Source organism: Microcebus murinus, chromosome 19, assembly GCF_040939455.1.
Source record: "Microcebus murinus isolate Inina chromosome 19, M.murinus_Inina_mat1.0, whole genome shotgun sequence".
Lineage (NCBI taxonomy): Eukaryota > Metazoa > Chordata > Mammalia > Primates > Cheirogaleidae > Microcebus > Microcebus murinus.
In genome coordinates, this window is record NC_134122.1 from 41,485,627 (window position 1) to 41,498,121 (window position 12,495).

General features: G+C 40.4%; 1 protein-coding gene across 3 annotated transcripts in view; it reads right to left on the reverse strand.

The window, feature by feature from the left end:
• Window positions 1-12,495, reverse strand: part of SIPA1L2 (signal induced proliferation associated 1 like 2) — a 210,985-nt gene that overhangs the window by 97,455 nt on the left and 101,035 nt on the right. For 2 of the 3 annotated variants that reach the window (XM_075995464.1, XM_075995463.1), the window contains exon 3: window positions 6,656-8,404. In XM_075995464.1, the coding sequence (XP_075851579.1) occupies window positions 6,656-8,138 (1,483 nt within the window). In that variant the 5' untranslated portion in view covers window positions 8,139-8,404. Of the gene's footprint in view, window positions 1-6,655; window positions 8,405-9,033; window positions 9,183-12,495 lie in introns of all 3 variants that reach the window. The other variant, XM_075995462.1, reaches the window with a different exon arrangement.

Genomic DNA, 12,495 nt, shown 5'->3' on the forward strand with positions numbered 1-12,495 from the left:
AAGATATAATCCTTCAGTTAACAACAAAAATCAGCATTGAAGAAAAGGGTGAGTTGACATAAAGCTGAGTAAGAGAGTAGTTACAAGAGACAGTGAAGCTGTCTGCTTATAGGAATCTTAAGCCAGTTGAATAAAGTAACATAAACCTGTAAGTTTGTTATTTATAAGAACTGCTTACAAATTCTTCTTGTTTTAAAGAAATAGATTCTCATTTTTTTTAGATTCTCATTTTAAATGCATAGTCATCGGCATTTATGACTTGCATTTTGTGAGAAATTTTAACTTTTATTTAAAAATTATTTTAGATTTATAGAGAAGTCGCCAACATAGTGAAGAATTCCCTTACACCCTTCACTCGGTTTTCCAGTTGTTAATATCTTCAGTTATTTTGATACTTTAGTTACAATTAATGAGCCAATAGTGATATATTATTCATGTCCATATTTTAGTCAGATAAATAATATCCGTTATTTGCTTAGTTTTTAATCTAATGTCCCTTTTCTATTTCAGGATCCCATCCAGACACCACATTACATTTAGTTGTCATGTCTCCTTAGGCTCCTCTGGTCTGTGACATTTTCTTATTTTTGATGACCTGGACAGTTTTGAGTACTAGGCCAGGGATTTTGTACAATGTCCCTCATTTGGAATTTGTCTAATGCCTTTCCCTAATTGGACTGGGGTTATGGGCACTAACTATCTACAGGACTTACCACTGTTGACACTGACCTTGATCCCCTGGCTGAGGTAGTGTTTGCCAGGTCTCCATTGTACAGTTATGTGTCCCCTCCTTTCCATACACTATCTTTTGGAACTGAGTCACTAAATGCAGCTAGTACTCAAATGGGGAGGTGGGGAGACTATGACAAACTTTTGTAATGATAAATTAGTTTTTCAGGTAAAGATTTATTAAAATGAACATTCATTAATGTATTTGATGAGCTGTTTTGCAGGTATACTGCATCTAAGAGGATAGGAAATATATGCCCCCCCCCTCCACCCATTACTATACTTCTCTATCAAGCTGACAGGTTTTTCTCCCAAGCAGAGCAAACAGAGTCATTAATTCAACTGCCCAGATCATGGCTGGCAAATACCTGGCATCTCCCAAAGACCCGTTGCAAATTACAGTAAGATAACTGATAATGGCTCTTAAAATGCAGATGCAGTTCTATACATAATGACAGGGAAGGATGATCATCAAAAGCAAGTCCCATGTTATAATAATAGCAAGAGTGGGTAGGTTCCATTTACATTAATTTATTTGCATCAGAAAAAGCCTACAAGGGTAAAGACAAAATTGTCAATGGTGACTATCATTGATGGATTTGGGGAGAATTTCTAGCTTCTCTACATTTTCTTATTTTCATATAATCATATGACATTTAAACACCATTTAAAACTTCTAAGTGGAAAAAAAGTATATACTGTCAATCTCACTATTTCCCCGCCCCTACATTCAGAGGAACACATATTATTGTACCAGCAGAATGGGTCTAGTAAAACAATGTTCCCAAAGGCTCAGACAGTGATTTAGACACTTCACTACACCTCTGAGTCACCAGGGAGGCCCAGCTTCACTCTACCTTCTGGTTTTATTCTTTACCCAAATTACTCACTTCACCTCCCAGAACTATTCTGGTCTGTGTGACATGAAGTAGGGCACAGAACAGTTTTAGAACTCCTGAGTAACCCAAGAGGTGCACAATTTCCTTAAAAAGTTAAAGACTTCATTATCAAGCGAGAACTCACAAGTGTCTCTCACTCCACTGTGTAGCTCCAGCTCTAGCTGTACTGGTGACAGCCCCATTGTTTGGTGGCAGCTCCCAGTGCCAAATAGGTCCAGAAGAAGGCAAAGCCTGCTGCTCTGCTACATTGTAAACTAGACTCACTGAGGCTCACATGACTGATCTGTGGTCGAGTACAACTAGAATCCCTATCTGAGGGGCTCTTTGTCATGGCCTATTTGACAAATGCAAAGCTCAGAGAAGAGGCGAACAACATTTTCACGATGAGGTCCATCAGAGAAACAGTGTGGTATGGCAAGTTGCACCAATGTTTCTTCACGGTCACTGCCAGTGAAAGGAAGAAACATTATTGAGCATTCACTAGGCTTACTACTGTCCTCATTGTTTTTAAAAAAGCTGTTTCACTGAAGGCTACATATGGATTTGCCTGGGCAAGCGATGCTGCTACACAGTTTACTGTGGCAAGCCACTCCCCTGCATAAATCCTTTTACAGAGTTATTAACCAGCCCTTCAGTGACTATGTGTCATAGGAATACACCTCAGCATAAAGAGAAGCCATTTCACATTAACTGTCCAATAAAAAGTAAACCACATTATTAAAGTTCTGTACTTTAAACATTTGCCAGTGATTGGGAGCCATTTAATTCTTTTGAAAATGAAGTTTCACACAAAGCCCTGAAGCAGAGAACAACATAAAAGGCACTCTGGAAACTATCAAAAGATCCCTGAAAGCCACTGTCCAAAGTGAGAAACTCTTGAGAGAAGGAAAAAGAGAAAAAGGGAAAGAAAAAAGCTAGCTGTAGAAACACCATGTATCTTTGCCAGTCTGCCCAGGGCCTCTGTTTTCAAACATAATAATGTTCATGTAACCTGTGACGTTTGCAAATAGAAAAGCTCCACACATAGCTGTGTCCAGCAGGTGAAGCCAGGATTGGAGGCTGCTGCCCGACTCTACTTCCACAACACGGGAGGCCTCTAACCTTACCGTACCTTTCAACTCAGGAATCTGGGCTGCTGTCTCTGCCTTTGGTCCTTAATGGCTCTACAAACAGACCAGCAGAAACAGATGCTACTGTAGCCAATTTCACTTTCAAGTCACACTGGGCCACAAGGGAAGAGCTAAATATAGGAGAGGCAGGGCATAGTTCACAGCTGTGCTGGAGAGGGAGAGCACAGCAGAGCAGCCAGGGCTCAGCCTCATTCTCTCTCCTGGTGGCTTCTCCTTCCCCTTGCCCCTAAGCCCCTCTGCTGGCACAATAGCACCTTGCACAGCACAGAAAACTGAAGACAAAGCGACCTCAGAGACTGCTGCCTTGCTCTTTTGTTTTTAGGGCTTTGCAAAGCACAGTAATGCACATAATGATGTTTTAGTCAATGATGGACTGCACATGATAGTGGTCCCATAAGATTATAATAAAGCCATATATAGAAATCTGATATATAGCACTTGATATTGGCATGGCAATTGAATTATAGGAAATGACTGATATTCAGCAATGTTGCTGGAACATCTGGTTTTCAAATATGTAAATCCTATATACCGTGTTTCCCCAAAAATAAGACCTACCCATAAAATAAGCACTAGCAGGATTTCTAAGCATTTGCGCAATATAAGCCCTACCCCGAAAATAAGACCTAAAGATGAGTGTGGCTACCCAGTGTATATGCATAGCCCATGCATTTCGTCACAGAGCAGTAAAGAAGATGAGCAGCCCTTCTCATCTGCCCCATGAGAGCTCTATTGCTCGACATGAGAGTTGGGGCCAATGGTTCTAAAGGAAACAGAGTCGCAAAAAATTCAGGATGGAATTCGGGGTTTGGAGAGTTATGATGTTCCAGAAGAAGGCGACTTAACTATATTTGAATAAATATAATAAATAAACATCCCCTGAAAATAATCTCTAGGGTGTCTTCTGAGAAAAAATAAATATAAGAGCCTGTCTTATCTGGAGGGGAAACACAGTACATCTCATCTAGGTTTGTGTTAAGTACACCCTGTGATGGTCACACGGTGACAAAATGGCCTCCTGACATATTTCTCAGACTGTATTCCCATCATTAAGTGATTCGTAACTATAGTCTAGACTTTAGTTTTCTGGCTAGTTCACAGATCCATAGCGAAGCTCAAAACCAGACAGCGAGCCTTATACAATCCTGAACTGCCTGATGGTATGTCTACATCCACCCAGGATGCATTCACAGGGTGTCCGTACCCTGTGTCTTATTTATTTTTATTTATTTTTTTGAGACAGGTGTCACTCTGTTGCCTTGGCTACAGTGAAATGGCATTACCATAGCTCACTGCAGCTTCCAACTCCTAGGCTCAAGAGATCCTTCTGCCTCATCAGCCTCCTGAGTAGCTGGGACTACAGGCATGCACTACCATGTCCAGCTAATTTTTAAATTTACTGTAGAGACAGGGTCTGACTATTGCTCAGGTTAGTCTTGAACTCCTGAGCTCAAGCAATCCTCGTGCCTCAGTCTCTCAGTGTGCTAAGATTACATGTGTGAGCCACCGCACATAGCCTACTTATGATTTCACATTCAAACCTATATAAATCACTTCCAGGGGGTCTTTAAAACTATTAAGAAGTGACAGTTGAGAATTCAAGGCGAAAATCTACAAGCAGCAGTAAGAAAACTAACAGAATGCAGCAACCTGAAATCATCTCACAGAACAGACCCTGGGGACATCAATGAATCAATTGGTGGTGACCCTGGGTACAGAAAGCATCAGCTTTTCATTCCATATACACTTAAGAGGTACAATAAAGTATGAAAGAGATGCTGGCAATAAGTCTTGGCATAAATATAAACATACGTATGATTTTTATGTTCTGATATTTTAAAGGATGAATCACAAACTATTTACAAAACTTGGCTAGCCAGAATGACTAATAACCAGAGGATTTTAGGGCATAATAAATCCAGGAGGCTTTATTTTATTGCTAGCATTGGCAGCCATGGCTTTATCAATAAAAACAACCTTAATTAGGAAGCCTATTTCTCCATGGTCTCCCTTTCCAAAAATAACTAACTTCCACCTAGAGATCAACCTTGAGCAGTGTTCTATGACGCGATGCCCTTGCACAAACACAGTTACCTTCACAGCATAGGCTAAAAAGCAGCTCCAAGATTCTTTGATTTTACTGGCTGGCAGGAAATTACTCATGGTGGTAATGCCAATGCATGCCAGAAGCCAGAATTGACATGGGGCGGGGGAAGCGAAGAGCAGAGGAGACACAACAGGGAACAAAGACCTGTTGACAAAATTATTTCAGGCCTGTTATGTCATCAGTATGAGGACAGAGCAACAACTCTAAGTGATGACCAGCTGCAGTGCAAGTGTCTGTTTATTTAGCTTTATTACATCAGAATCATTTCTCTCATTTAGGTGTTGTCATAAGATTATGATTACAGAAGACTAGTTAAGTCTGGATTGATGCAAAAACAGAAGGGGGGAAATCACTGATTTAAGAATCAGAAGTTATCTGGTAAACAAATTCTTTTAAGTGTGCAGTCCATGGGAAAAGTAAAAAAAAAAAGGGCTTTCATAGGGGTTGTAATGTTATAAGGTGCCCAATCTTTTTGGCACCAGGGTCTGGTTTCATGGAAGACAATTCTTCCACAGACTGGGGGGTGGAGGGGTGGGGTATTGTGGGGGATGGGGGAGTGCAGAGCTCAGGTGCTGATGTGCAGCCTGTTTCCTAACAAGCCATGGACCGGTACACTAGGCTAGGGCTTGGGGACCACAGTTATAAGAGACTTAAGTGGACAGAGTGACCTCCTGAGGTCTGAGTTACCCCCTGACCCAGCCCCCAAAAAAGAAACAACTAGAGTCAAAGATTACATGTAAACATTCTGGAGACAGAAACTAATACTAAAGAAATTAACAGTACAGTCAGCTCACAGTTACCCACCCTAGTGGCAGAATAGTTTATTCACTAAAGGACAGGAGGAGGAGAAGTCTGGCTGGGCCCTCCTCTGTCTACTCAGGTGCCCCACGACGTTATACCTAAGAGAGGAAGAGGGACAGCAGGTGAAACTGAAGATAGGAAAATAAAGCCCTGAAAAGTAGGGGTACTCTAAGGAAGGGGCACAGGAGGCCAACTGCACCCAATAACAAGGTACTGAGAGCTACCTGAGTGTTTCATTGGCATGTGTCACTGACATGTGTGGGGAGCCTGTTTCTCTGAAGGTCTCTAAAACAAAGCAGATTCTGTGTCCCTGAGCTAATTAAGGACACTTATTTAAAGGCTGAGGATTCAACTACTTGACCTTTGAAGAATGTATCCTTCAAGCCTAAAGATATAAATAAAAGGCAAAAATCATTTAGTTCACATAGAATTAAAGAATTTCTAATTAACACCATAGAATTATTTGTACATAATTCTCTTAACATTAATTTAAGCCCATTTGTAGAAGTGAAAGAAAACTAAATTTGTCTACCATGCTAATTCATACTTTCGTTCAACAAAGATAGAACACATCCAATGCAGTGGGAGCAAAGTACAAGCCAGACTAGAGGGGAAGCCATAGAATTACCCACTGTAAGCAGTCTAAGGTTATTCAGAGAAACAGGACTGAGACAGAATTAATTGCAGGGGACTTTTTATAAGGGGTAAAATCTAAATCAAGATATGTGATGTTCACAAATTGGCAGGGAGAAAAAGGATAAAAGGCACTCCACATGGGGAGAGGCATTACAAAACAGCAAAGGCAAGAAATGGGGATTTCTAGAAAGAAGAGGTTACTCTGGCAGCAACGGAGGGCCTGTGATGGAGAACAAAATCAAGAGCAGTAGACTACTCCAAGGAAGCTGCTCCAACACAAAATAAAACACTGTGATTGGCCCTGGAGAGATCATACCTGAGACACACATGCAAACATCCAGGCTCTTCCTTACCTTTCCCATAGAAGAATTTGCGGTAATAGTAGGCCCCAAGGTCTATGTGTTCTATGATGTAACGCTTCACTTTCTCCCTGTGAATGGGCTGGTTTTCTCTGGGCACTTCCAAGACAGAGACACCTGCATTTGTACAGTGCGAACTGAGAGACGATTCAAAGGAGCAGCTTTCCCCGGAACTGAAAGAGGATGAGTTGGCCCGAGAGAGTGCAATCCGCCTGTCACCTTCTCCTCCAGTCTCATTTCTAAAGTAGGGACAACTAAGGACGAGATCATTACTTTTCCCATCACCCTCATCAGCATCCAGGTTCTCTTTGGAGTTGAGGTCCTCCTTGCTCCCCAAAGGGGACTCACAGTTTCCTGTCTGGCCTGCAGGCATCTGCGTCTGGGATGCTGCAGAAGCCCCAGTGGTTATGTTTTTCCTTTTCCCCACATTAGCCCTCGTAGCCATGGCTTCATTGATATTAAACAAAATGCTCTGGACATCGTAATGTGCAAAACATCGCTGACAATTCCAAGGGCGAACACCCCTCTCAAGACGGCTCTCCTCCAGGTCAGATGTGAATTTGAAAGTTTCGTGCTCACTTTTAACAGTTCGCAGCTTTCGGAACAGGGATGTTTCCACAGATTCAGATTTTAACCTCCGTTTGAAAGGCTTGTCCCTGTCTCTCCCCATCAGAAGGGCACTGTCCATGTAGTCTAATCCTGAGATGCGGACAAATTCTCCCCTAGAAATCTGTGCTGCTAAATGCAGGCTGGGAGAGATTGTGGGATCACAGGGGAAAAACTCAGGAAACCCAAAAGGGACCATTGCTTTGTGGTCATAGTTCTCTACTCGGTACCCTCTGAGCATAGCAAAGAAGTTTTCACCAGATAAGCCTTGCCTGTCGATGGATGATGTGCTTCCATACTCCCTGTGCAGGGCGGCCCCGGTGTTGGGGTTGACTGCATTTTGGTCTAAGACATCTTCAGCATCAATGTCACTGATGGTGACATCACTGTTGCTTCTCTGTCTTATGGGGTGAAGTCCTCTTTGAGGGGAATGAACAAAGATGTCTCCGATTGTATACTTTGCCTCCACAAAGTCCAGATCAAGCTGCTCCTCTTGCTGACCATCACTCTGGTCATTCTGTCCATTCTGCAGTACAGAGGTGACACTTTCGTAACTGGTCTGAGATCGGCTTTCCCATAGCGTTTTGCAGGTCAGCTCCTTGGAGCAGTCCTTTTTAGGCGGCCATTCAGACACCCTTGCTCTCACGCCCATTTTGGGCACAGCTGGGGTGCCATTAGCTGGACCACCACCACTACCCTCATTGGAATTTGAAGCACTTAAAGAATTAGCAGGTCCCATGTTGCCATTAATGGCTTTAAATTTTCGAACAAAATAATCATCTGACTGCATGATTCTGGGAGGATCCTTGAACTTGGAAGAGGCTCTGCCAAGTTTGTGCTTCTCTTCTTGTGACTGCCTTGGGTCACTCATGTTTACTGAGGCAAGATGCTCCAAGCCTCATCAGGAAGACTGGTGTAAATCTAATTGCATGGTTATTTACAATGCCGTAATAAATGCAGATGTATAGGCTTTGTCTACAGTAGTATTTTTTTCCTTTTTAACCAAAAGCAAATGACATCCTCAGAATACAGTTTCTCCAAAACCAACTTGCTTCTCCATCATCGTAATAATTTTGTACACCTCTGTTCTTTTCAAAAGTATTCCTTAAGACATCTGGTTGTGAGTATTTCCTTCACCTGAATTAAAAGACAGGAAATAGACATTAGCAATTAATATAGTTCAGGTTCAATACATTCTACAGTACAGTTTCTTATCTTTCTCTCATGCGTCTGCTCATGAAGTTTCATATTTCCACAGCGCTGCTGATACCTCTCCTACTCTCTGGAACACCTGTTTTCCCTCTCTACATGGCTAGGTAGAATTCACACCACAGAATCAAGCACTAACTTCTCTGAGAAACCTTCCTAGAATGTCTCCCACCTTCACCCCACATCTGAGCAAACAGTGCTTCCTCTGGGATCCTACAGCACAGGCATTTACAACCAACAGAGCAATTTTCCTTATCTCTAATTGCTGTTTACTGACTAGCTGACTTCAAGCTCCTCTAAGCCAGGAATCATGCCTTTCAGCTTTGTACCAACATTAGCCATTAATACAGCCTGGCTTACACTAGGTAATCATGCAACATTTCCATGAATAAATTAGCTATAAGAGTATCATAAAGTCATGTATATAATGTGTTTGAGTATTATTATATTTTCTTTCAAAATAGTTAAAACTCAAAATGTCCTACAACAAAAAGTCAATATTAGACACTAACAAGTGAGTTTTCATAATGATAGTTCATAATCAAATTAGAACTCACAGAGATCCTCAAAGTGGGAAGAGGTCTTCAAGGATCTGGTGTCTCATACATCAAACACGTTTCAGTAGAGAGATACTAGGTAAAAAGTTGTTTTCTTTTATGCTTCAGTTTTCACTTTTTCAGTTTCCAGGAATGGATTTGACAATAGCCTGAATTGTATAAGAAATAACTATAATTCAGTCATCCTTGATCCTTTTAAACACATAATACTGAGTGAAATAGGTAAGGTGCAGCCATTTACCTTATCTGAGAACCACGGATAGTATGTCTGTGCACCTAAGTATCTGACTGCTCATTTTCCCTTTGTTTGCCACATCCTAAAATATCATCATATTTCCTCAATTATGGAATAGCTCTGGGAACAGACAGCATGTTGTCATGCCCCAACTGAATTTTTTTTATAGTGGGGGAGAACAACTGCCATCATAAGAAAATATCTGCTATTCCAAGACACTACACCACATGCTCATCTCAAAGTCATTAAGAGCCCTTTCGGAAAGAGTTCTTATGCTGTTTAGCTAGTTGGGGTTTTAACATTTTTCAGCTGAATTGCAGTTATTTCTTATGCTTTGGTGAAGAATGAGGGCAATTGGCTATATTATACTTTTATTATCATTAGAATTTTCAGAAGATGGAGAGTTGTTCTTTCATTCTTATGCCAATGAATAAGATTGTCATGAGTTGGGAAAATATATAATGCCTGCAAATACTTTTATCTAATTAAAGATAGAATAAGCTAGAAGAAAAATACCTGTAATTAAAGAGAGTTGATTAGATCAAGTTTCTGCCAGCACATGGATAAATTTTGGTGTTTCATATTTCTAAGAGCCTTTATTTTACCCTGCATATTTAACAAGTTGCTTGCGGCATCATGAACTAGAAACTGTACTCTGGTACTTTGGTACATAACCATTTGCTAACTAAAAATGATATAAGAAATATATATAGGAAATGCAAAGAACCACATTAATATGAACTACTGCTTTGAAACTCCTTTATCTTCCTGTTTATAAGATCAAATAAATGTTGTCTAAAAAATTAGGACATATCCTACCTTGCTTCCTTTTCCATGTCATGGCATACACTGAAGTACCAATATTATATCTACAGCACATAGGAGTCAAAGCAGGAAAATGCTCAAGACTAGAGGCAGAGTTAAGAGACTGACCACCTGTGGCCCAACCCACCATCCTCAGAGCTGAGCAAGCCAGCATCTCCCCACACCTGTGACCTATTCACCACATTCCATGGGGAAGCTCTTGAGTTTACGCCACCTAGTAACAGATGCGCAAAAAAACAACAAAAAAAACACCAACCAACCCAGAGAAACTATGAAATATTAAAACTAGGATTAGCAAAGACAAGACATACACTGAATAATTAGCTCTGGAAGACCTGACTATAAAGCTGTCAGAATTTACTGGGTTCATGCTCTTATTTGAAAATTTTGAGCTTTCACGTCCCTCTACACTTGTAACTTTCTCACTGTTTAACAGACAATATTAAAAATACAAAATGTTTATTCCAATCTCTTAAAGAAATGGAAGAAATATATAGTCCAAAAATAAGGATTATTTTGACATATAAATATATACAATTGAAATATATGAATTTATGCTGAATTTTATTAGGTTACAAAGAAGAAAAACTAAGTCAAACTCAGAGCACACAAAACTAAAGATATCTGAAAATATTCCTTCAGTTATGATTTTTTATAAGAACATGAGCTCTAGTGGACAGCTGTTAATTTTTCCTGTCCAGGATCTACTCCCCTTTCTTCTGATAATGGTATTCTGAATTCCCTTGGGGGGTGTGACCTGGGTTTTACCAATTATGAGAGCCTCACCCCCCTGCCACAGTGATTTGCACTGTAGCTTGCTGAAGCTATGTATTCTCTCTGTCTCTCTACTTTCTCATACTCCTCGTTTTCTATACTTCTCTGTCATAGACCTTTGTTAGAGATGCTCCATCTCACTGGAGTATGGGCTGCTTGGGCTGAGCTGACAGCCACTCACAGTCATCACTCTCCTCCCTGACTGGGTGACCCTGCAACATATTCCCATGGTGTCCTCTACCTCCCAAACACCCATTTTCCATGCCTCATCACGACTTCCTGCTTCTCTCTGTGTGTACCTCCCCTAGCAGAAAGCTCTGTGACTCCAAGACTGTCTGTATTGTTCCCCATTTTATCTGCAGTGCCTAATGCAGCTGTTAATATGTGGTAGATGTCCAGTAAATATTAATAGATTAGTAAATTACTAAACAAACACATTAGACCCCTAATATAAAATATTTAAATGGGAAATTTCTGCAGTTATAGAATATACTATAATCATGTAAGTTTAAAAAGACTTTCCAGAAAACTGCTCATTGAAGTCAGATAAACTATGTACTTTTTAGGACCACTAATCTCCCTAAGGCATTTTCCCAAATCTTACAACAGGTGAACATAAAATTCTACAACTATTCCACTCTGAAAAGTGAGCTTCCCACTCTCATTTCTGCACCAGCCAAATGAGGTGATTACAGACATGTCTTCTATTATAATTGTATACATGGAAAAGAATGCCATAGTTCATCTTCTAAGCATCTCAGCAGCTTCCTCTATTGGGCCAAAGGCCCATTCCCAAACATGGTAAATAATAATGAGACCTAAATGGCAAACCCTGCCACCAGTCCCTGTCCTCTTCTGTGCTGGGCAGAGTAGCAGATAGTTCACAGAGCTCCATTTTCTTCAGGTGGCATGCTGCCAGCTTCCTGGGCTCTGGACATATGCCTGTGAATGGTACTACTCCAAAACAGGATGGCACGTAGAAAGCAAACAATCAGAGGACCCATCAAAAGTGCACCTCGGTTTCCCATCAGTTAAAGATGAAGTTATATGAAGCAAAATATCCCCACATTGTCTTCTTCTTCATGAACAGCTGTAAGTCTTCTCCTGTCCTTCTCTGTGATTTTACATAATCTTATCATCCTAACATTATAAAAATTGGTTGTGATAGTTTTAAACTGGCAAATGCTGAGTTCTCAAACAAAAGGCCTGTGGTATTTTTCCTCAAAAAGCAAAAGTGGCATTTAATGAAATACTAAGACAGTGTAGCATAACATGGATCCTCATTGTACATGCATAGGGTTATTCTAAGTAAGGGTATAAAAACATTACTTTCCTGAGTGAATGGCTAAATGAACTCACACTTGTAAGTTGGTGTGGCTAAAAAAAACTTAAATGTAAATTGGTGTGGCTAAAAAAAACCTTAAACATCAAGGAAAATGCAAGAGTGACTTAATCCCTTCCCTAGGACTTTATATAATAATTATTAATATATATTTACTTATATATTAAATATATTATAAATATATTTGTGAATAAATTAATATTTCATATCGAGGCCTATGACCTCACCGGCAACATGAATATCCTCTTTCCAGGTAACTCCCCAAACCTAGATTCTGATCTGGGGA